Source organism: Mastacembelus armatus, chromosome 7 (genome assembly GCF_900324485.2).
Source record: "Mastacembelus armatus chromosome 7, fMasArm1.2, whole genome shotgun sequence".
Taxonomy (NCBI): Eukaryota; Metazoa; Chordata; class Actinopteri; order Synbranchiformes; family Mastacembelidae; genus Mastacembelus; species Mastacembelus armatus.
The window spans coordinates 19,906,030-19,931,865 of NC_046639.1; the positions used below are offsets into that span (position 1 = coordinate 19,906,030).

General features: G+C 41.0%; 3 protein-coding genes across 5 annotated transcripts in view; 1 reads left to right on the forward strand and 2 right to left on the reverse strand.

Moving 5' to 3' along the window:
* Positions 1 to 755: 755 nt before the first annotated feature.
* LOC113146014 (zinc finger protein 226) lies at positions 756 to 4,430 on the reverse strand. Of its 2 annotated transcripts, none has more exons than XM_026333205.1 (2): positions 4,135 to 4,430; positions 756 to 3,804 (listed from the first exon to the last, which is right to left on the reverse strand). In XM_026333205.1, exons 1-2 carry the CDS (start codon positions 4,204 to 4,206, stop codon positions 2,194 to 2,196), a joined length of 1,683 nt encoding a protein of 560 aa, XP_026188990.1. In that variant the 5' UTR covers positions 4,207 to 4,430; the 3' UTR covers positions 756 to 2,193. The 2 variants fall into 2 exon arrangements, with proteins under 2 accessions (XP_026188990.1, XP_026188991.1); XM_026333206.1 differs by having other exon boundaries at positions 3,913 to 4,430.
* A 650-nt stretch (positions 4,431 to 5,080) lies between these two features.
* On the reverse strand, positions 5,081 to 15,355 carry tbc1d22b (TBC1 domain family, member 22B). Of its 2 annotated transcripts, XM_026333054.2 has the most exons (14): positions 15,064 to 15,355; positions 12,002 to 12,058; positions 11,413 to 11,602; positions 11,148 to 11,316; positions 10,383 to 10,550; positions 10,121 to 10,191; positions 9,667 to 9,795; positions 9,455 to 9,520; positions 8,464 to 8,578; positions 8,121 to 8,227; positions 7,968 to 8,043; positions 7,672 to 7,799; positions 7,398 to 7,493; positions 5,081 to 7,271 (listed from the first exon to the last, which is right to left on the reverse strand). In XM_026333054.2, the coding sequence occupies exons 1-14, from the start codon at positions 15,117 to 15,119 to the stop codon at positions 7,143 to 7,145; spliced, it is 1,557 nt and encodes a 518-aa protein (XP_026188839.1). In that variant the 5' UTR covers positions 15,120 to 15,355; the 3' UTR covers positions 5,081 to 7,142. The 2 variants fall into 2 exon arrangements, with proteins under 2 accessions (XP_026188839.1, XP_026188840.1); XM_026333055.2 differs by lacking the exon at positions 12,002 to 12,058 and having other exon boundaries at positions 15,064 to 15,354.
* A 2,322-nt stretch (positions 15,356 to 17,677) lies between these two features.
* The window catches only part of myt1b (myelin transcription factor 1b), an 80,285-nt gene continuing 72,126 nt past the window's right edge, over positions 17,678 to 25,836 (forward strand). Inside the window, exon 1 of the mRNA XM_026333367.1 lies at positions 17,678 to 17,772. Coding sequence (XP_026189152.1) covers positions 17,745 to 17,772 — 28 coding nt within the window. The 5' untranslated portion in view covers positions 17,678 to 17,744. The remainder of the gene's footprint in view (positions 17,773 to 25,836) is intronic.

The window sequence follows — 25,836 nt, forward strand, 5'->3', positions numbered from 1 at the left end:
GGAGAAAAAAGAGGAGTATAAAATAAAGCTGGATGAAATAGTGACACTGTCATCTTCATAGCCAATTTCGAAAAATCAACTGACCAGACATCTCTTATAAAACAGTTATCTGTCTTGATTTCTTATTTTTATTGATATTTTAGGAGGACAGGGAGCTTCCACATGCGAATACTTCTAAATTTAAAATATCATGACCCAAAATTCTGAACAGATTATATTTGCAACATCACTTTTGTATGTGTTCTCCCTGTGCTTGCGTTTTCTTTGTGTTCTCCGGTTTCCTCCCACAGTCCAAAAACATGTATGTCACGTTGATTGGTGACTCTAAATTGTCCATAGGAGTGAGTGTGAGTGTGTGAGGTTGTTTGTCTCTATGTGACCCTGTGATGGACTGGTGACCTGTCCAGGGTGTCCCCTTGCTTTGCACCCAAAGAGAGCTGGGATAGGCTCCAGCAGATCCCTGTGATCCTAAATAGGAATAAGGGGGTATGGATAGATGGAACCAAAACACTTTAAATACAGTGTGTGATGTTGTATTATCACTTCTGTCATGAGTCTGTCATTGTTTTTTGGAAAGTATGTCCACTTAACAAATGTGGAGTGTATTCGACTGTGAAGACTGTATACTTTGTAGAAAAGGTAATGTTTCGTACAGAAGGTAAAAGTGCCCTGGAATTTAATGTTTATGAAGTTTGCTGATATTGAAAACTTGACTGTATTCACAAAATCAGTAGAAAGGACACAAACACATCCTCTGAGAACTAATTAGTTTTAATTGTGTCATCTAGAAAGAGCCATAAGGTAGTTTACAAAAAAAAAACTCAAAAAAGTTGAAGAGACAAAACCTATTGTGTCATTTTCTACATTTTCACAGTAGGACTCTGAAAACAGTAGCAGAAAAAAAAAGATCACACTGATTCCTGTTCAGTCACCACAGCAGTTATCAAGCATCACAGACTCACCGAGGGGCTGCCACCAGTCTGTTTGCATAGCGAGGTGATATCACCAGAGTAAAGCCTATTAAAAATCGGCTGTAATAAAAGGCATCGCATTAGGTGTAACTACCAATGTTCATTCTATGGATTATGACAAAAAACACATTCTAACCTTGGTGATATATTGCAGTCTTGACCAAAGCACTAAACCTCCACCAATGCTCTAAGCAGTGCTATAAATTCAAACACCCAGATCCAACACACAAAATGTTCACCAGCAAGTGAACGCCCAGAGTCCTGACCAGCCGGGGACCTACTGCTGCCAGAACTATAAGAGAAATGATTAAAATACAGCAGAAGACAAACATAATCTGACTTTGCTAAAGCACTCCAGATGCCTACTGTAAACTACCAAACCAGATATCAGTCAGTGCTTTGAATGTACCATATCATGTTGTTTTAGGAAATGAGTCTTAACCTGTATAAAGTAGTGGCCAGTCAGTGAATGGAAAATAAGAACAGGTTTGGCAAACTCTTCCAAAGAAGCATACTGGTATTTTTGCATGTTTTTAATCAAAAGGCTGCAACTGATTTCAGCATATTTCACTGTGTTAAATATGAAAATTTAACATACAGAATGGTTAGTAATCTAACAAGATGGATAAATGATTAGGGAAATATGTGCTAATCTTAATGTTGTAACAAAGAGGACTTTCATTTTTAATTTGAAAAAAAAAAAACAAAAAACAAAAAAAACAACACAAAACAAAAAAAACTATTGGAGCACACAAGTGCTTGTGGGATACATATATAATCCTATTGGCAATGCCACATTTGCTACTGTTTTCACAACAACATAGCCTGAAAGTACTAAAATGGAGTACTAAAATGCTCCATTTCCACATTCATCATTAATCTAAAATCATAATCATAATATAAAAATAACAAAATGGTCACTGCCATGTAACAATACAGTATGTAATACTGTATGAAACAAGAAGTGTCCCTCCAGAATGTAGAAAACATTTGAAAAATCTGAAGAGAACTATGGGACTGTTTGGCAGTAAAAAAAAAACATGCAAAAGTCCTTGTATGGTCCTTTAACAACATGATATGTTGGTGTGGATGACATTAAAGCCACAGAATAGAGAGAAAAAAAAAATGTTTCCAAATGGTCATTGGTTAATAATTTCATCACCCTCCACTCAATTACCTTTTGAGAGAAAAAGGCAAATTACTTTTAACATTCTTGTGCATCTCAGGTTTTGCTGGTCTCTGTAATGCTGTCCTCTTCTACCTTGATTCGCAGGTGCTTCTGACAGTGTTCTAGAAATGAGTCCAGTGCCGAGAAACCCTGCTGGCAGGGCACACAGTGGTACAGCCTCTGCCTCTTTGAGCCCGGCCATTTGCAGGTGTCCATTTCATTGGTGCACACACTGCACTGTCTCCTCTTCATGGAGGACTGGTGGAGCTCCATGTGCTCCCTCAGCTGTTCCTGTACAGAGAAAACCTCTGCACAGGATGGGCATGGAAACTCTCTCTCCTCCTCTTCATCTTCTTCCATCTCTTTCACTTCAGGCACTTCTCTGCATTTCCCTGGATCAGGGGCCTTGGTCTGTAATTTAGACACTTTCCTGGGCCTCCGCAGTCCACCCCTAACAGTCTTATTACCTGCTAGGCTGGTTTTTGCTTTATTTGGTCTGCACTCTGATAACTTGGAGTCTTTGGTGGTATATCCTAAAGAAAGGGTTTTGTTTTTGGTGGTGGTGAAACTTGAGGTTGTGTGGTGTCTGCAATGTGCCCTAAGGGACAAATGATGGACAAAGACTTTGCCGCAGATCTGACATGGGTATGAGCCTCCTCTCCTGCGTTTGCTAATGACCGGCCTTGGTTCTCTGCGAATATTTTTTTCTCTGGTGTGTTTCTCTTTTCTGTGCACATATAGCTTAGAAGTGGTCCTGAAAACCATGTCACAGGAGCGACAGCTCAAAAGCTTCTTTTTAGATTGTGGTTTTGTATTTGGACAGCCACTCACCTTCTGATTCCCCCCTTTCTTTGTTTCTCCAACAGTACATTCTCTTTTCGTCTTCTGTCCCTGCAGAGACCACAGCTGCTCCTCTGTGTGGTTGCTCTGTTTATGGCGTTGCAGTCCAGCCTCTGTGCGGAAGGTTCTCAAACAGAACTGGCACATATTGACAGCTCTGCTCCTGGGCCCTGGGGTGTCTGAAGAGTCTGAACGAGTGGAGTCGCCTTCGGAAACTGTAGGAGACTCATCAGGAAGACTTGCATCAACAACGTCTGATGGGGATGGCGGTTCACTACAACCAGCCTGCTGATGGTGCAGCAGAGCCTGCTTCTGGCTGAAACCTCTGCCACATGGGGCACATGCATAAGGGCTATTGTCCAGGAGGTGAGACTGACGGTGAAGTGATTTGTCCTGTGGCCTGCTGGGATCTGAGGTGTGAGTTGTACATGCAGGGCACGGAGAACCCAGCTGGGACTCTCCGTGACAAAGCTCACACCTAGAGGAATCATATTCACACTTATGCAGGTGCAGGGACGACCTCAGGGAGAACTCCTGCCCACAAGAGGAACAGCGGTGGGGCTTAGGTAACGCGTTTTTTAGCTCTTGGTGGTGCAACAGATCTGTTGCATAAGGAAAGCCCTTACCACATTCGTGACAAACATATACGGGCAGGTGGGACTGCTGATGCCTCAGGTTTCGTGTGTGCTGTTTGGTCTCAGCCCGTGCTATGAAGCTGGCCAGTCTGGATAGGGTGTCTCCTGCAGACCTGCAGCGGCCAAACGTCTCATGGGCCCTTGTGGTGCTCCAGCTGACGCCATCCATCCTCGAACCTTCACCTCTCTCCTGCTTCAGAGACAGACGTTTGAGCTTAGAAACCGCACAAAGACCAAAGCCAAAATAAGACACATGCAGCAGCATGAAGGGTGTTTAAACCGAAATAAACCACGTTACCGCTTCACAGTGCCGTGCGGCTTTCTGCCTGTTCTTGTTAATGTTATCGATTATTGATCGCTGGGTTCATGTTCCACAAACTGGTGAACAACGGAGGGGCAGCGGCGGGAATGTTACTGAGCTGGCTGCATGTTTGCTAACGTTAGCTGGGGGCTAGCAGCGCTAACACGTTGGAAATGTTCACTCGAAGCGGCTTCACTTCGCCCGGACACACAAACTCACACTGAGCCGCCTCCTGCACGATTCAACGCGGTCTGTCGAGTCTGTGTCTAGACCCACCGACCGGACTGGCATAGCTGCAAAAGTGAAACCGAAGTTCGGCTGAATCCCAAGGTCCGTATTCGTCCCCGCTTCCAGAGCTAATGGGCGCGTCCCCTGGCGGGTCCGGCAGTGATGAGGGTTCGGGGGGACTTGTCCAAGTCCACAAGGGGCCTCGGGCAGAGTACAAGGATCCCCCCCAAAGAGTTCACACGGGGTGCAGAAGATTCAGATACAGCCTTCACTATCGCCAAATTACCCACAATTCATAGCGAAAATGGACGTGACCAACGTGACCATGTTAGAAGAAAAAAAAAAGAAAAAGAAATAAACTGAATTCATAATAAGATGAATTTATTCACTTTTTCAAACTTCTCAAATTATACTAACGTCTTCACACAAATGCTCTTGATGCTGCGGAGTCTAAAACTGATTAATCTTTGTTTGAAAGTCCCAAACCTTCCTAAAGTAACTGGGTTTTGGTTTTGCAGGTGTTTTCCAAAGTTATTAGTGTCATATGGTGAGTCATACATTCAGCCTGGTGCCCTGCAACACTGTGCCAACATCTTATTAGTGATCCACCTGTGGATAATGTTTTTGTCTAGTGACATAAATATAAATGCATGAGAGGATACTGACCAACATTAACTTGTACATCATCATTTAGAATAACAAGACCACAAAAAAAATGGTCTTTCATATTATAAGCTAAACCCTTGAGCACATTTTTTCATAAGTCATTTTTATATATCTTTTTTGGTCTTAAATGCATAAATTTGATCCGACGTCACTGATTTTGATTAATATAAAAGATCCCATTTTTGTCCATTTATTTTTTAAATTACCCATAATATTTGATGAGGAAAAATGACAGTCTCCAGCCAAACACACACATAGAAATGCAAAGACGGACAATAACAACTGTTTAATATAAACAAAATTTGAATCTTATATACAGCAAGTACTGTAGTTCTTGGTTTAAGGCTGAAGCCAGCACTGATTAGTGACTAAAACAAATGAAAAAAATTGGCATGATTGTAGCAACAGCATAAACATATCTGAAACAAAGTTTTTGTCTGCCTTTAGTTATCAGCATCATATTTTAAGGACATATGACTTTTAAATAAAAACAGCATGAAGTGAATGATACCATTGTGGTAGAGACACATTCAGTTTGCATACCTGAAGGAAGAAAACCTACTTTAAGGCTAAATGCATACTGTAACACGCAACATTCAGAATGTTTCAGGTAGGTAAAACAAGGCTGATGAACACAAGATTTTATGCAACAAAACAAAAACTCAGTGAATGAACTGTAAATCACTAGATCTTTACAAAAATAAAAATCTACTTCACTCGATTTAAGTACCTCGGTATTTTCAGCAGTTCTTTGCTGAATATAAATGTCATAAAGCAGCTCAGATGTAAATTTGTTTTGCTGTAGTCATCAATGAGCAGGGTAACAGCCAGGCATTGACTTTGATTTTAACTTTGCTACAAACACAGGACTCACTTAAAAATGGTTCAATTTTTACACCTGAAACGATCAAAGCAAAAACCTCAAATACACAATTAAAAGTGGGGAGTACCAAAGGCTAATTCATGATTGTCATATCTTCCAAATATACAGGCTGTTATAATTATCACTGGTAATGAAAGTAGGTGAGTAAACAAAACACAAATATTCACCTTCAAAAAATACTTTCCTGGATCATGTCACCATCAGGGGAAAGTCACAAATACAAGCAACAAAAACTGAAGCAAATATAAAATCCCAGCATTAATGTCAACAAAACATTTCTCTGTTACATGGTAAAAGACAGGAGAACATAACAAGAACACACTGTTATACTCAACTGTGCGCCGTCCACAGGACTGTCTCAAGTAGGGTGATTATACTATCACAGGTTTTAATAAAATAATTCACAGATTATTGTAAGAGCATTTATAAGACTATTTCAAGGCCAAACAAAGAAGGTATTACTGAACTCTTTTTGGGCCAGTTATAAGAATGTTAATTTGTGCCACAATCTAAAACTGTATTTCAATTGTCTAAAATATAATAAAATTTTGATTTATCTAAGTCAACTGATGAATATGATTGTGCAGCTAATTCACAGCAACCAGGAAGGCAAACTAACACCACAAGTGTTTCTACCTATTATTAGCTACTGGTGTTATAATTACTGTAGTTAGGTGTTATTCCTAAATATACAAACATATATATCAATACTAGCAACCAATCAAAGGGACTTTTATGGGGGTCCAAACTGAGGATTTCTATGAGTTGATTGTATAGTGCAGACTTAGACTAAACCAAAATGCATCTACTCACAAGTTATCTGAAAAATTGGGGGGGGGGGAACTTAAGGTACATCTGATTTGCAACAGCTCAACAGTGTCAGACTGAATAAGTAACAAGAGCAAAAGACAAATTATTGTAGTTGCTTGGTTCACACTAAAAACTTTCCCTTGTAAAACTACTACTAAAACAAATCCGCAAAAAATATAATCTGTAAATACTGTTTCTTGTTAAAAGGATGATCTCTAACATTAATCATTCCTTTAACTTACAGTATGTCCAGAATGTACATTTCACTTGAGACAATCAATGTTGCATGACCATCTAAACCATGACATCATGGTTTTGTTGCTATGGTTATTTATACTGTAACAGTCCACTGATCCAGTGCAGTATACTGACTGCATATAGTCTCATATTTACCATGCTGAATGGTTGCATCATAAAATAAATCCAGTGTGCTATTTCAATGAACTTCATTTTCACAGGATAAGTTAAGTGGTTCTGAGATCCTGCAGGTCTCTGCACTTCCATCAGTATGTTTTCAGGTTACCTCAGTATCACTTTATGTCTGGAGTATGTCAGATACTGTGGGTCCAATCCAGTCACAGCCTAGTTTAATTTGACAGTACAAAGGACTGTGTTTGTGTGATATATGGATGTCCCAGGCCTATCTCTTGTAGTGACTGGGTGCATCCGCAAACATGTACTTCAGTCTATAAGCTTCAGCCAGGAGGAGACCCACTTCCTCGTTACCCCAGTGAATTGTAGGAAGGTTCTGCAGTAGCATGAGAAGGCCCTGAAGATCAACAGAAATATGCTTTAAGACATCAGCAGTATTTTTGGAAGATGGTGATTAATAACAGAGTATGCATAGGATTTCAGTGTGTACTGCAATTGATATTCACTGGTTATGTTCTGGTACCTGAAAGTCAACCATGGAGAGAATTTCTTTGCGCCACTCAGTGAGAAAAGCAGCACAGACATACAGGTGGAAGTGGGAGAACCCCTCAGCTTCAGCCTGTGGAGAACAGAGCAGAACTATAGTCAGTTATTCAAAAGTGACAAACAAGAAGGATGCTGCCAACCTAATAAACACTGTGAGATGGACCAGATGTGGAGGAGTGTGAGTGCCGTAGTAGCGTTTCAGGCTGTTGCACTGCATTACTTTCTATGGCGCAGATCTGATGGTGACGTACCTGGTAGGTGTCCCAGAGACGGATCGTGCAACGAAGAGGCAGCTCCCTCATCAGCAGATTGTTCATCCACCGAAAAGCAAACTGCAGGTACTCCACTTCATATTTCTTGAAGTGGTTGTGAATGTCCTCTGGAGACAAACACACATTCACACAGAGACACACAGAAACGTACATGTTGAAATTGTGCTTCCTGTACATGGCTCTTAGCTGCCTTCGATCACTGTCCACATGTGCAAGATCAGAGTAAACATGATGGTGCAAAGTACCCGCGTCCTAAAACCCTGGAGCCCACTTACCGTCTATCCTGCTGACCAGCTCCTCTAACGCCTTCACTTTGTTCTGGATTCCAGGCTGAGCAAACGTATAGTTGTCCTGAAAGATAATCAATGTCAGTAAGCTGTCACATTCTTCTGTTTCATGTTCACTGTGATGTGTGTGAATGAGCAGACCTGTATTCCATCCAGCAGCTTGCTCATGCACCAGAAGCTGTCAGCTTCAATGTTTCTCTGGGTGTCCAGAGGCAGTGCTGCCACATCAAAGTTTTCCACATCCTCCGCTGAAACAAGAAAAAAAACACTGCATCAAACACAAATGTCCTGAAGGCTCCTGCAGGAGATTTCTAAATGCTGTTCTCTATGAGGTTGGTTGAAGAAATATTTATGACCCTGGATGTGGTAAAAACAATATAGGTACATAAAATAAAGCAGCAGGCAAAAAGAAGCCAGAGACAAAATCTGACATTTGTCAGTTTGGCAGAGTGGGAGTATAACAGGGCACTGTGCAGTAACTTACTGACAAACTCAGACAGGAAGACAACAAAGAAGGGTGTGACCAGATCATTGATTCCCTGGACATAACCACTGGCGGGGTGACGGATGGCCCAGATAAAAAGGATTCTCTCAAACACCTGGGGAAAGACAACCACATAATCTGTGATTACTGTGTATACCTGATTTACATGGCAATGAATTACCAGTGGGATAAATGTAATTATGGTTCTAATTTGCAGTTCCAGTATTTTAGGTGCTTTAGGAATGTTGCTATAAGTATTTTATGAACCCGCAGAAAGTCAATAATGCTCAATATTAATATTGAAAAGCCACATAAAATCACAGCATTTGAGGAACAAGCCTTCTACAGTGGAGTTCCTCTTTTAAACAGAAAAGTTCCTCTGTGTTCTAGTAATTTCTTGCAGCTTCTTCCTCCATAGATGTAAAACACTCAGCAACACAACATCATTCAATCTCTCCAGTCATTCAGTGTAATATTCACACTTTAGAGTTTAGTCAATAAGCAATTCAGACCAGGAGACTTTGATAACAGGTAAAGGCAAAAAGAAATCTTGTTGATCATTTTATTTCCACTCATCACCTGACTGAGTCAAACAGATTTAATAATACAAAATCATGTTATCCTGGACTGCAGAGATAATATAAGAACACTAAAGTTAATTTACATTGTTCAAACGCCCGTTAATGCACCTACAACCACAACCCCGGCATTAGGCAGCTGCTATGGTAAAGCATGTGCACTTTCCGTTTGGCTAATGTGCCTCCTGCCTCCTCTCACTTACATCTCTTTCTTGTATCTTAACTCATCTCAGCGGGAATACCAGAGAAGAGATGTGAGGACAGAGAAACTGGATTCACCAAAGGGCACATGCTCGCTCCATCCAGCACCATTCTGAGGTGACCAGAGCTGCTCACAACACAGAGCATCCTCACTGTCAAATGTGCAAACCATAACAACAAGAAAACCGCCTCTCCAGTAGTTCAGCTCTTACCTCCTGTACTACAGGCTGCTGGAACAAGGGAATAAGAGGGTTGGTTCTTGGAATGTCAATGTGGATCTAACAGGAACAAAGATTATTGAGATGTTACTCAGGACAATTAAAGCATGTTTGCGCATATTTCCTTTGTTTACTGAGTATTTGACCAATAAGTAACAGCAGTCTAAAGGATTATCTCCATTTATTAACTTTAACTGTATTATCACCTGTCTGTATGTGTCTTTATAGTGTTCGTCTGTTCTGGAGTGGTAATATTGTTCTATGAAACCAAAGTATTCTTCTCGCTTCCTTTTTAGCACCAGCTCTCTGCGCTCCTTGTTGGCTGGCAGGTAGCCCTGTCACAGACCACGAAGGAGAGAAATTACAGAAAAAACAGAAAGAGACACTGAAAAGAAATTTTTGTGTGAACAGTTCGTAGTTAGAGGAACAGAACAGGGCAGCACACTGAGATAAGGGAAAGAGTAGAGATAAGGCTGCCTGTAAGGACAAGGCTTTGGACATTATATAAACTTTTTTTTTTTTTTTTTTTTTACAGGAATGCAAGTGACTGCAAAAGCTAAAAATGTAACTCTGACTAACAGGCTCTGAGACCAAATGCTGCATGCCAAAACACAGAACGCAACATGTGATACTGCCAAATTGAAAGTCTTTGGGACTTACAGAGAGAAGTCTCCATGTAATTGGCCGGACTTCTCTTGGTATGCCCGACCAGCTATGTTTCCGGAGTTCCTCTGTAACATTAAAGAGCAACAAATAAACACACACTATCAACACCGTCCATCACTCAACAGAAAACCACAGCGGAGACCAACACAAAGACACAGAGAGCATGTTGAGCTGGCTGTAACTCAGAGAGGGGTCTGTAACTGAAACCTGCTCCTTTTCTACACTATGAAGGTCTGTGTGGCTGTGTTGATAGTACCTAGGTCAGTGTTGGCACTGGCCAGCAGCTGCTTGAATTTGTCCAGCCGACTCTTCTCTCGTACCGTCATGGGTGGAGCCCCTGACGCGTTCTGGTCTGAGATGCGAGCCACCAGTGGGATGATGGGACGAACCGGTAGAGACTGCTGCTTCTTCAGTGTTGAGCGAACTGTGGAGGGCCACACAAAGAAGATGAGAAAATCTAATAATACAACAATAAAAACACTGAGCAGAAAACAAACAACAATAAAATAACAGTAAAACTTCCAAAGTCCCTCAAAATGAGACACAATCATTCAATTTTTTTTTTATTTTTATTTTTTTATTTTTCTTAATCTTATTATTATCTGGAGATAATTGCGAGCACCCTGCTTCATATTTACACATTTTCAAAATGTAAACTGCAAATGGAAACTGCTTTGCACAGTCTTTACTGCTGACCACCAGCAAAGAGGCTGTAAGTTTATGACAAAATATTATTTGTGATTCGTGTATTACTCTCACAAACACCACCTTAACAGTGATAAGACACACTATCCATAAACAGTACTGCTGTTCATGTTCTCACAGTTTGACCAGTCAGTCATCTGAAAACACATTAGTGCAAATGTGGATAAAAGTGTTTAGAGAAAAATTGCACATGGTGAAGGCCTGGATTAGTCCCAGTAGTCTTGACAGCAGTGAGAGGTCCCTCCTGTAATTAGCTTCACTGCGAATCAACTGATAAGTTTAACAGTAATTCTGCTGCAGCACATTAGCCCCATACCTGAGGATGAGTTGAGAAGGGTCTCACTACTGGACTTGACAACCTTGCCGTTGACATGCTCACAGTCTCTCTCCTCCTCCTGAACATCCTGGAGGTTGTGTACTTCTGTCGGTGGAGGTGGCAAACTGTGTGGCATCCTGCTTTCTGTGTCACCAGCCTGATGCTGCTTCTGAGAGGTCAAAGGACACACACCCAAATATTTCCTCTTACTTCAGGCATACTCAAGGCCAACAGCTCAGTTATTAAAACTATGTCCAGTAGTCACCTGGTTGTGCGTGGATGCAGAGTGTAGGCCTGATGACAGAGATGGAGCTGGGCCAGGGGTCAGAAAGAAATCTTCGTCCTCTTCATCATCGATGTCCCAAGCATCATTGGTGCTTCGGGCAAACTCGTGGAAGGTAGAGGCCTTTTTTGACTTAAGATTGTTGAACTTGGGCTTTGTGTCCTTTGGATACCTGCAGACAGACAGGCTAAGAGGTCAGGAAGAAAATAAAGAATGTAAAGCATGCATTTATGACGGCACTCGGGAGTTAATACACAACAAACTTCAGTACAAGGTGCAAAAAAAAAACAAAAAAAACAAAAAAAGACTGAAAATCCAACAAAAACAACAAAACACTGAAAGACGCGTGAACAGGTTGAGCCATGTAAATAACAACATTGGGTCACACACATGCCATACTTCGCATGCAATGCAAGACATATTCACATACTCAAGTGATCAGCTCACTGTCTTGAGTGACACTCAAGAAGTGATCAGCTGTAAAACAAGGTTGAAATTAGGACTGACACAAAAAGAATTTCACCATGTGGATGACATGAAGCCATACAGTCCAGCTCTGTTGAGCACTTACGTGCGTCGAAATCGTGGGTCGAGAGGTGGATGCTGTGCTCCATAAACTGGTTGTACACTGTAGAAGATGATGTGAAATTCGGTCACCGCAGTGTAGAAACACACAAGCAGGTTCCCAAACTGTGACCTAGCTGGAGCTAACAGTCAAAGATTGACTTCTACTCATCAATTATTGTCCAAAGAAGCAGAGACACATTCTGTCCTTGTAGGTCTATTTCTTTTGGTGCATATTTTCCCTTGTTTCCTAGTTGCAAAAATTGCACAACCCCTTTACTTATTTATTACACAGTGAACAATGAGGAATCACAGAAGTGAAAGCACCACACCTAGAAAAAACAGTTTGGCCCATAACCTGAACTGAATATGCTGGTGTCATGTAAACACTGTCCAATGTTATTAGAAGGAAAGGAGGTGAACGGTGTACATATTCAACCTCTGCTTCACACACGTTACCATAAAATTAGTATACGAAAGAAAAGACGGTGTCTGCAACTGCACATCTCCCAGTATATAGAGATCTGTACAATGTACAGATTCTGCATGAGAAGGAACAAATCTGTAACTAGTCTTGGTTTGACATGAGTGCTAGGCATATAATCAAGGAAGGGGGGAAAATAAATGACATTCTGTATTAATTGTTTACACAGGTTTCATGTCAAGCTCCATGTAAATATAGATATCCAAATTGTGTGTATTTTCAAAATGCTTTGCACTTGAGTTTCTTCTTCAGATCACCGCCCGTTTGACCTTTTAATTTTCTCTGTACCAGTACACCTTTCAGTGATTAAAAAGATTTTTCAGTGCTTAAACGCATAGTAGGGAGCATTTTGTTCACAAAGCCAGCAAATACAACTTCACATTCTGCCTTCCATTAACAACAAGACAGCTCAGTTCCACCCTCCTATTAAATAACCCTAACCCTGTCCTATTTAGATTGTGCTGTTTTTAGCGTGTATTGAACAGAACAAGGGGACAGCTTGCACAGCCCCATGTTCTTCACCACCCTGTGGTGGGCATTATGTTCAGCGGATGTGAGAATCTTAATACTCAGCTTCTTTCCAACTCTCTGGTGACTCAAAGCAGACACAGGGAAGAGTGGAACGATGGGCTCTGGGCCAGAAGCACAATTACCAACATCTCCTCCAGCTTCCTTTCTTATCTCTATTCCTTCATAGAAAGCCAAGGGAAGCCGCTTTCTCTATCACATCCAAACTATTAGTCTATTTTACTATCATAAACTGGTTTTAATGCTGGTTACAGAGTCTGGAGTATACACATCTCTGTCTAACAGAACAAATATTAGTTACAGTGCAATAATTTAGCTACAAGTTATCTTTCCTGACTGCCTGTTACTAGAGGGATAAGGATTCTGTTTTCAGATTGGAGAAAATGGAATTTTCTGATGATTTCTATTTTCCCAACACAGTGATAGACTGACACTAAATCTGTTTGATAAGACTTTTATTCAAAGTAGCTCAGAGGCTTTGTGTGAATATCACAAAGCATATATATATATATATATATAATTTTTTTTTCTACTACTACTACTAGAATTTGTTAAACTGCCATTTATCTTCTGCCTCAGGCTAAAACACATCAGCCTATATCATTTGCATGAATAAACTGACAGTAAGCCTGGTGGCTGAGAACCGGGCCTTCTGATTATCTGCCAGTGCCAGAGTCTCTTGTTTACCAGCCTCAGACTTGTTTTATCAGGAGTGGTTCAAGGACAGACAGGCGGACTGGCTTCTCACTTCCCTGTTCAAACATATGTTTGTCTTTGGTTTTCCAACCTTCCACCCACCACAGTTTGAGAAAGATCAGTTTGTGACAGAGGGAACAACACCCTCCCCTTGGAGATCTTCTCTTCTCGGATTTCCCAAGCAAGATGCATGCCACCCTACTCACCTTCTGCTCCACCCTCTCTCTTTTACAGACATCACAGTAATAAAAACACACATGCCAATAAAGATAAAAACACAAACACAAGCAGAAATAGGTTGTGTCTTATCAGTAACATTAATTTTCAACAAATGTGCAGGGCAAGCTCACTGCCCATTTTAACCCATTATTCGGATGCCTATTGATATAGCTCTGCAGGCCAGGACTAGGCTGTTTGTGTCCTTTGCTATATTACAGTGATAAACATGCTGACAGATAATCAAACAACACTTGTAGGAGATTTAACTTGTTTACCTACTTGTGACTCTGTAGTTTAATCCAAACACAGTTAGTAGCCACACATCACACACGAATGGAATCAAAATATAAAAAAATGAGTGTATTATATTTGTCTGTGTTGTTTTAATACTCATATTTTCCCATAGGAAAAGATATTTGTCATTAGGAAACAGAGACATGAGTTGAACATGCTGAAGAGGAAAACATGTTTGCATCCAGATGTTCAGAAGAGTCCATGAGTTTTGGAAACAAAACTTTAGAGCTGCAGTAATAGTTTTTAAAAGAACCTTATGGGTTTCACCTTGTACTTCTTTTTCAGAGAAACAAATGCTCAGGTCTGAATTATAATGAATTGTCAACATCCTAGTTCAGGAGCATGACACTAATTTCTGTAACTAGCCTGTACTTAGCATGAGCCTTTTCCCTTATAACCCAAATATGATCTACTATAAAAGGAGGATTAATTTCACTTCTGATACTGATCCAACAAACCTAGTGCACAGAATAAGAGATTACTCTAATGATCTTCATCGTCACAGCAGTCTTCCTCTCTTCTGTGCTGAAACATATGGCTGTGACAGCTAACATCAAACCGAGATGGCCTATCTGTCTCGGCTCACACACTCAAACAAATCGGTTTACACCGCATTATTAAATGAAAGTAATAAACCTCACTATACTCAGTATACTCAAGCTACTACCGTAACGTTTAGTGCTAAAGTCCGCTAAGTTTTAAGCTAGTATTCGCATACGATAAGCTCTTATATTTCTTTGGAGGTGGTTGATGATATTTTCAGGATTATTTTACGAGTATTTGTCTGAAGCGTTTTAAGCAATGTGACACCGCACAAAAAGGGAGAGGTAGGAGTAACGTTAACGCACCTTCCGGGAACCTTAGGGTTTCTCCTCCAAAAATTGATCCTGTTATCGGCGGCCATGCTCGGAGATCCCCCTTCAGACCGACACCGAGACCGGTTCCTCGAATGAACAGACCATGAGGAACCCGAACAGTCTCATCGGTGACACCTCTGCTCCTCTCGGCTCCTCTTGGCCTGGCTCCTCATGAGTCGGGAGACGGTGTTCGCGGTTCCCCAGCTGCGACGATGCGTGACCAGGAGCGGCGGGTTTGGAACCGCCATCTTGGAGCACCCCGAACGCAGCGTGTGATTGGCGAACAGGTGCGCCGTAAGAAGCCAATAGGATGAGCCGGTCCAGCGACGTCACAGATGCTCGTTAACGAACACGGACGTGAGGGATGCGGGATAGTTTGTTGTTGAAATAAGGTTCAAAGATAAAGGTGTTGTTTGGGGTTCAGCCACATTAATGCAAGCTTGTTGTTTCTGTGTTTTGTTTTGTTTTTGGTTTCTGCGGGGAAATGTCCGGAGGGGGCTTCTTTTAACAGAGGTTCAAACTCCCGTTAGCAGATGTTACAGAGACAGGTGTTACAGCAAATGTTGTGACCCCTTGACATTCAAGTCACATGACCTCGTTAGACATTTTTACCTGTGGTGACAGTGCTAATGTTTTATCAGTTTTTTTTATTATATTCTGTGTTTATATATTTCAGAGATAAAAGGTGAATCAGCAGAATAGTTGTTTGAGCAGTTTTTTCACAGGACCAACCAAAACCAGAGACCACATTTTGTGTATTCTGGAACCAGGCGAGATTAAGTGTATTAGCTGCATGTGCTCTTACTACAGTTAATACTTTTAATTACAAACCACAAACCGTCACACAAATCCAAACACTTCCTCTGAATTTTGACAATTTCATCTGATTTACTGCAAAGTAATGTTTCCCTTTTTCATGTTGCTGCATGTCAAGTCTCTGTCCACATGAGGGCAGACTTTTTCTGCTCCAGTGAGCCATCTTCAAAACGAAACCAGCTGAACCACACTCCTATCCACTGTACATGTTTGAAACATTAGTTTTCCATCTATGCTACTCGTTAGGCCTACATATCAGCATCCAGGTGATGGCACAGAAGGCATGCAGTCATGTTTTACCTGAATGATGTGTAGTTAGTGAAATGAAATCAGCTTTTTGTTGATGTTACATTAAATGCATTAAATACTAATTTATTTGATTTCTGGACCCTGGTGGCTTACCCAGAACATTGTGAAATCCTTATGTCCTATTCAAATATAGGCAAATAGAGGTTTTGATGACATGGCCTTGTTTTACATGCTGCTGGTCTGCATTTGAATTGCAGGTGCTCTCCTGTGTCTGTTTGTTTAGGGAAATCACTGCATTTCCCCACCTGTGTTCACCTCTACCAGCGTCCAACGAACTCCAACTGACAAAATCCAGGTGAGAGTTTATACTTGGGTTAGTTGCTGTAGTAGTGTAGTATTTTTACAGACAGGAAACAAATGTATGTTGTTGATCTCATGTCATTTTAACTGGGGAATAGCTCATTTACACTTTTTTATTTCTTTGGGAAGGAACTTTAATCTTGCTTCAAGCACGTCTTGTGACTTTTTGCGGCTGGATTGCTTTGGTGAGGCAGACTCAGAGGAAAACGGGTGTAAAAGCAGTAGGCTGGGAAGAGCTACACTAATAGAGTCACAAGGCTGGACAATGGGGAACTGTGTCTGGGAATACTGGAGCTGCCTGCGGCACAACAGTTTGCTAAACAACACTCTACAGTTACTCTGAAATTGTTTTTTCTGCCAGACCATGATGACTGCTTTTTCACTTCCTCCTCTAAGTGTAATCTAAGTCTCTTCTGTAAATATAGATGTGTATCTAAAGTTTGATAGCTGAAAAGATTATTTATTACCATGTCTGTTCCTGTGGAATACGCTACTGAAAGCAGTTTTTTCAAAATAAATGTATACTTCTAGTTTTTCCATGGCACATGCTCACTGGAGTTTAGAGCCCCCAGCTAAGTTTTGGGTTTGTGTGAACCCCTTGTTTTACTCTCCTGCTCACCCCTCAAAAGATGGCATTGTGACTTTTTCTCTTCCTGAATACACGAGTGGCAACAAAACCACCCCGACAGCATTCTTTAAAAAAAAAAGAGGAACTTTTTTCCTTTTGTCCTGTCATTGTGGTGGGCGTCCAGCTCCATTGTATACCGCTACACAGTGTAAAGAGGAGGAATTATAGCTGAAAGTTTTTGAGGAAGAACTTTATTTTTTTTATTGGTAGAAATTTTTAAAGTGAGACTTTAACTTTCGAGTGGGGGTGTATTCAAAGCTGTTGCCAGAAGAGGTAAGTTTTTTTTTTCTTCATGCCATGTGTATAAATCTTACAATAGATAAATAAGTCATGAACACTTTTACTCTTTTTCCAACTGCTTCAGGGACGTAATAGCATTGTTGTGTTGGTACAATCTGAATAAAAGAAAACAAAAACATCAAACAACATTTTTTTTACCCTGCTCAGGACTTTGTATGTTGGTGCAGTTCATTGCAAAATGTCATTTACATCATGAAAATGTGGGCATGATTTTCTGTGTTTCCTCTCCAGGCACATGGTGATGTATAACCAACATCTTCATCTCAAGGTCAATGTGTCATTATTAGCCGTGCTCACACACTCTGACTGTGACCAGGCCATGAAGGATTGTGAGTTCTCTGAGAAAGGTAACACAGATATGCTACTGTGAGGAAGTCTGTGTGTGTTTGATGCTTTGAGTGTTTGTTCTTTTCCCATATGTGAATTTGATGTGATTGTCACCTCAATACAATATGTAGAGCCAAATGATGTACAGTCTATATCTATAATTCGCACATGCATCATCAGGCACCTGGAAAATGAGATGAAAAAGAGTGAAAGTCCATGCACAAATGTAATCCCATCCACTTTTGTCAGGTGATGACTGATTTGACAATGTGCAAATGAATACAATGCATATGTATATTTATACATTATTTAAATTTAGGGTGGATTTTTTTTCTTAACTCTTTTTCTTTATGTATATCCTGCATGTGTCACAACACTACTTCCTCTCTGTACCTTACTGCTGCACTGACTTGGCCCAGGTTATGCTGCAAGCTCACACATGGCTGATGACCTTCTGGTTGTCTAGCAGCTGACCCCAGATCAGATTGAGGTTAGCGACATTTAACACCCCAGTGCCTTCTTATGGCACATTAATCCTCAGATAGCACTTTGTAACATGGCATATAAATCTGCGAAGGGGAAGGTTGACCCACGCTCTCCTTCAACACCAGGTGTTACTGTCAGTGTTAGTAATGAAAAAAACTTCTTGTGCTTGGTGTTCAAGAAGGTTCTATAAATGTCTTTTTAGAAGCTATCATACATTTAATAATTTATTTATTTTGTACTAGCGAAAGTAAAAATGTATTATTTGCATGTTTATTGCATTACATTGGAGCTCTGAGGAGATATGAGTTAATATGGATTCTACTTTTACTTCTTTAATTATAGACACTTGTGTCAAAGTACATTATATTATTTCTATTCATTCACTTTCTATTCATTTCAAAATCTCTGCAACACTGTGATGTATTTTTTGATGAAGTCTGACTAAGACCATGTTGCACTGCCAGGTGAAACCATAGTATAGCTGTGAAGAAAGTTTTTCTGTCTTTTCCTTTCGGCTACTCTCTTCAGGGGTCGCCACAGCGAATCATATGCCTCCATTTAACCCTATATAGCTGTGAAGAAGAAGAAAGTATTTATGTTTATGTCTTTTATCCATGCAGTTCATTTGCATGGATCTACTTCTATTTTCTATGTTTTTTGCTAAATTGAGAGACTGAAGAAGAAGAGAGGATATAGTATGTGTGTGGTGTTGTGCACTTATCGTAAAACAACACTTAGACAAAGTGTGACAGTGTTTACTGCTCCAGTGCTTTTAGCAAATAACCAATCTTTACCTCTGTGTCATTATCTCCCTACATAATATGGATTCACAAACAGACCCACACATGCACATATAGGAAAGTGGCCCTCATTCCAATTGGCACATCCGGTTTAGCTTTGCGAGATATTTTGCGTGTGTATGTGCATCTGTGAGTGTGTGTGTGCATGTGCCTCTGTGTGTGTTAACGTGTGTGACCGTGTTTGTGTGTGCCCAGTAGACTGAGTTATGGGCGTGAATGGAGTGAATGGTATTTGACCATGTGCATTGTGTTTTATGAGATGAGCAGGCTTTAATGACTCTGTCACCAGTAAATGGGCTCTGATTTGTAGCACAGCTGTCGCTCCACACTCTGATCAAGTCAGGCCTTCTGGAGACACACACACATGCATGCAGAATTAGCGAATATTCAGCACATACCCACACCTAAACATCCGTATTACACCATACATGCTCACAGCGCTTTTCATGTAGATTGGAATTCTGGCACAAACAGTTTCATTACCTTGTGCTGTCGATACAGAAAGTAACTGCAATCTAAAGTCTAATCAGAGAGAAATTACAGCTGTTCAGATGCAGTCAGCAGTCAGACATTAGGTCTCATATCCAATCAATGCACCTATTCCTTAGAGATACCACCAATCTATTACATGCTATTGGTATTGTGGCTTTGATCCCATTTTATAGGATACAGTGCAGATGGAGTTATGTTATTCATTAACACAGTGTGCAGATGCAGCAGTGAGGCTCTGGTTGGGGCAGCAGGGTGGTGCAGTTGTTCTTCAACCAAGGAACCAACCTCTGTATTTCCAAGCATCCACCCTGCTATGGCATCCTTCTGTTTTGTTCTATAGCTGAGAGCTCACTCTTCCTGTTGGAAAAACAATTTGACTACGGGAACCAAAAGCATTATCACAGCAGTGAAACACTGCAAGCTCGATAGTTTTATCATTGCCTGTGTAAACGCTCTGGTGCCGGTTTAGTTTCTCATATTAAGACCAAGGCTGTCTGGTTTATGAAAAACTTTTTTTAAAAAAAGAATATTTAACTGCTGAAAGGCAGATTAAAAGTTACACATGGGGAATTTTAACCATTATTCTTCCATCTTTTCATTTTATTCTCAAATAGGAAGCACTGTAGCAGAACATTTAACCAGCTTTTAGTGAAAGTTAACATCCAGCGCAGCGGTCACGCAGGGTTTTTTGGTTTTTATACTAACTGGATAATGAGGAGCTTTTCTTCTGTCTGATTGATTGACTCAGCTAACTAACATTGTGTTGGCTTCAAATAACTCACAATCAAACCTTCCAGTTCCTATAAGTGATTTTGTTGTTCCAGACAACATGGTACTTTTAGCAGTTTATTTCATTGACCTTTTTTATGACCTTTTACTTTCATTAGTATCATTATCATCATTTTTAGAGATTTCCTCCAGAGCTACAGTAGATATAAAGTAGATATAATACTATTATCTTAAAAAGGCACTCCTCCAGGGAGCTAAACTAAACTCTGTGTGCTTTTATTTTGTTGAGAACCTTATTTTGATTTAATGGGTCAAGGTTCACACCTATTTTACATAAGCTAAACTATTTGTATATGTTTGATAGAATTGTTAGTTTGGTCCTACATTGCGTCCTTTAAAGCTGTGATGAATTTTGTTATTAGAATTTCTGGCCAGTAGATGTCACTGGTACAAAGTATTTGCTGAGTCTGAACTGTGGAGTCCTGAGGTTCAGCAGGCCCTCTCCGCTTCCCTGCATCAACTCAGAGACAGTCAAACAGTTGAATTGATCTGTACATGGGTCTTGTTTACTCTGTAGGGTCTGAGTTTGCTGACTCTGTAACAGGTGTGCCCTTTTGATTTCTAGGAAATGTCAGTGCAATCTAGTGCATGTAGAGCGTGTGTGTGAACTTATGGCAGGCCTGTACATTTACAAGTTTGAATTGATTCCCTGTGTTCTGCTGTCTGTCAGTATGATGTCCTGTCTTTCTTTTACTCTCTTGTCTACATCTCTCTGTTCATTTAGCGCTGGGCCGCAGCAGCAATTCCACTCATGTATGCTGCACCTTGTTGACTTTAGCCTCATTAGAAGGCCAAATGAATATGACGAGTTGTGACATTAGGCTACAGCTGGAACAAATGCACCAGCCGCTCACTCTCCATCCTGGCCAATTTTTCTCTCTTCGGTTCGCACACACATACACACCCATGTGCTCACTTATTTTCAGGGAAGGGCTTGGTGGGGTTGATGGGTTTGCAACAATATTGGAAATGTAGATGGGCCTGTGTTTTGAATTGGATTGCACGCTTTGATGCAGAGACAGATTGTAAACTGTGATTTTATTAAATCCTTCATTAGGATTCATCAGTGAGATTGGATCAGAAAAAGGTCACTGTGCAGATGCGCCCCCCACCTCTCTCCTTTTTGCTTTGTCCCCCACATTATTCCCCCCACCTTTCTCTCTTGTTTACCCCCTTGTCTCTCTCCCCCTCTCTGTCTCTCTATTTCTTTCTCTCTGTCTCTGCTTCCACTCTGCAAAGCATGGAGGACTTGTTCTCACTCACCATCTCTCCCTTATGCTCTCCTGCTCTCTCCTTTCCCTTGCTAGCCCTAGCCCGACACAAATTTGTGATGAAAATGGGGAAAAATGATCATCATGGCCCTGCTAGAGAAACACAAGGTGAAAGTGACATTATCCCCCCACCCTAGACCCCCCTCCTCCTCCTCATAGCCATCTAGGCTGGCGCCAGTGGGACGCCTGTGCCACAAATCATTTGTATACTCTCATTTCTGCAAGCGGCCCGTGATGTTGCTTACTGCTTAGCGAGCAGATGACTTTCAGAAAGAAGAGTGAATTGGGAGGGAGGGATGAAGAGATGGGGAGATGAGGAAAGAGGAGCAGAGGGAGGGAGGGGAGGTGTGGCAATTTGCCGGCGTGCGAGGACGTCTGTGGGAGTTGGATCTGAAATTGAGAGGGAAATTGTGTGCGCCATATGTCAAGTTCTGCAAAGGAGGTTTTCATTGTGCACCTATATTGTGTGAGTGTGTGTACATGAATACATGTGTGTGTTTTCAGTTTTAAAATGAAGCATCTGGTTGTTTATTGAATCACCTTCTCCATTGTCTGCATTCCCTGCTATTAGCACTGAAAGAGCTGCAGCCCCCCCTTAACAGCAAGGAAATGAGAAATGTGGTGCACATATTGTCTGTAGCTAGTGTTTGGTCATCTTTGTCTCTCTCAAATACACACACACACACCCTTCCCCCACCCCTGCCCAGTGTGAGACATCATGATTCTTCTGGTACACTGAATACATTCTCCATGCAGTGAGCATTGGTCCATGCAAGGAAACATGTGACATTACCAGAAAAAGAAAAAGAGTATTATTTCACCTCTACCACAGGCACACACACACACACACATACACACAAATCTCCAGGTTCATAGAGCTGCCATAAACTTATAGGTGTATGAGTACATGCATGCTTAGCATGTTCATCTTCATCTACACACAAACACTTTCTATGCATGTGTAGGTCCACCCCAATACTCAAATAAACACATACATTCACATTCTCAGAAGAACACATAAATATGCGCATATACACACTCAGACGCACACCTTTCATGCATACAAACATAAACGCACCTCTCTCTTTCATCCCAGTTCACCACTCTACCCCCCCCCACCCGCACACACACACACACACATACACACATACACACAACCACACATACACACATACACGCGTACACACACATACATACACACATAAACACACAAACACACACACCATCAGTCTGGTTTATGTAGAGTAAATATAGAATTAGAGCACTGTGGCACAGTGACCTGCAGAGGAACCCACACACTTTGCCTGCTAGTTCCACAGGGCCCAGTGCTTTCAGGAAAGCCATGCAGTATTCATGGCTCAGTCACAGGGATCTGCGAGGCAGGATGGTAGAAACAGCAAACACAGTGAATGTGTGCTGCAAGCAGCACAGCAGGGCACTGTTAGTGTTACACAATATGCAACGTAGATCTGCTGTGTGTTTTTGTGTTTGCTTTGTGATCTGTGAAGTGGAACAGCTCCTTTTCCCAAAGTGTAAATCAGTTTGATATTTGAGATTTTTTTGTCTGAATGTGCCTTTATACACTATCACACACACACACACACACACACACATGCAGACACACTGCCTGTTTCATGCACGTGTGTTTGTATGTGTCCTCTTTACGCTCCACTGCCTGCTTTAAGAAATAGGTCCATTCCTCATTATTATCCTCAAAGGCTGAGTGTGGACTGTGTCAAGCACACACATACACATGCACACACAGAGAAAGGGCGCTCCCTCTGACCTACATTCATCAGATGTAACCCCGTGGGGCCTGCAGGGAGATTCAGTGGAGTTATGCCCCCAGCATGATGCACCATGGCAGGGCCCTGTGAAGGAACCCCCGTGCTTCCTTCCTCTCCAGGGGAACTGCAGTTATCAATGCTGCCTCTTTCCAGTGCCATAACTCCACCGAAAAACAAAAAAATCAATCTACATACAGACTTTTGAAAGCATTTCATTTTGTTTTTGTTTTGTATTCACATTGAATTAGTTCACAGATTCTACAGTGATCCATCTAAATACATTTCTGATCATTTCCAGATAATTCCATAATTTTAACAGATTTTAACCTCTGTAATGGCTCAAGCATACCCTGCAATACAACACACCTGTGCCCAAATGTACATGGAAGTTTTTAGTCACATTTCATCCTAATATGTGACCAAAATTCCTGGTTTAGTCAAAGTTAACATGGCTTCAAGATTGTGAGTGAATTGGGGAAAAAAACTTTTTAGTACAAGATTATTTAATGAAATATCACACAGGGTGCTGGTGTCGTAAAGTTTATCTTTATGAGAGTTTCAGACTGTGCTCAGCTGATGAAACTCTGTAACAGTCAATGCAACCCTGTATATAGCAAGACTCAAAGTCAACATCCACACCAGCAGCTCTGTGCTGTGAGCTCAATAATAATGTCAGCATGCTAGCATGCTCACAGTGGCACTGCTGCCATGATAATGTTTAGCACCAGTTTGTTAACATGTTGGCATGCTAGTACATGTGAAAATTGCATTAAAGTGTGTACAAAAGTTAGTGACAACCTATTCAATAGTTCTCAAGTTCATTTTAGCCTAAACCATAAATGTCAGCCTCATGTTGCAGCAGGAGGAAAAGTCAGGAGATCAGCCAGGTCAGTGGGAGACACTCTCTGTGAACCCTGAATGGTTTTACAAAATCTGGTGCAAATCCATCTCGGAGATGTTGGTATGCACATGATATATTCACGATAAGTCAACATTTTGACCTTCCAATGGCAAAAGAGGAAAAGGTAGAAAATTATCAAGTTATTGGGATTTATCCTCTTGGCACATACCAGGAGAATACATCTTATAATTATATCAAAACCAACACCGTTATTTCACAAACACAGACATACAGTTTTATAATGCAAAGCGTCTCTCCCTGTATTTAACTTATAAAAGGACCTGCCCACAGAAGACCAGTAGGTAGTTGGGGTTGCACTTATTGCTGGAGTGATGGGGAATAACCACAGACTATTTGGACAGAGTTAAAATCATTGACTTGCACAGTTATTGAAAATACTTTACCTGCCACAGAGATATAAACCTCATCTTAGGGGGGCTTAAAAACTTTTATGATGTTCAGCAGTTCCTACACATTCGTGTGCCTATAGCACCGGTGGTCATATAAATGACTGAATGAATGAATTTGTGAGGGAGATAGTTTCACCATTGTTTTCACTGATTATTTAACTGCTCTATTTTTTTTTTTTTTATTTCCACCAGAAAAAAAAGCATTTATAATTAGATTATTACTTTGACATGATTTTCACCTTCATTAGACAGTTATCAGTGAAGCGAGCTTGGGGATATGATTTTTAAAATTAACTTGCTGTGAAATAAAAAGAAGAAAACAAACTTATGTTCATGCCAACAATAAAGAGCTTGCCTGCCCTGCTGACTCCACCGAGGCCTGTAGCTTTTTAATGCCCAGTCAGCAAAGCACAGAGACCTGTCTTTAACAAACAAACCACTGAAGCATAATGAGAGCAATAACCAGTCATTTAAATGCAGTTTTATGATAAGGGATTCACTGTTGTCTTTTAAAGATAAGATAGAGTAGATGTTTTTTGGTAGAAGCTTAGACTTGCTATTTAGTTTTCAAAACTTTCGTCAAGTCTCGCTATGTCAAAAGTGACTTTAGTTTATCTGCTCATTATGGATGCAAGATATATCTCCTACCGGCACACAGTGTTTTAACAGCCACTTTGTTCAAGCTCAAGTGTCACACAAAGTTGTCTTGTTTTGCAACAGAGCAGCACTTGTGACAAGCTGCAAACTTTTCAACCAAGTTAGAGAATAGGCACTTTGATACTCTAATCTTTAGTTTGGCGCCTTCCTTTCTTGGACCAGGTGGGCGCCATTGAGAGGGAAATCTCTTCGTGGAGGGTGTAAGTTTGGGGTTGTTTGGGGACGTCTTTGAAAACACACAGGCTGCTGAGTGAGAGAGTTTTGTAGACACTGAGCTCTTTGCGGTTGCGTTCTTCAGCCCTCATGAATAATTCGGCAGCGCTGCTTGTCACTGTCGTTGTTGTTGTTGTTGTTGTCGGCTGTGGTGTCACTCCTGTCTGAGAGAGACGGAGGAGACAGAGGACTCTTTACACTTCAGTCTCCTCTGCACTTCCTCTTTCATTCATAGGGGTGTGTGTGCGTGTGTGTTGGGATTTTGGAGGGGGGGCAGA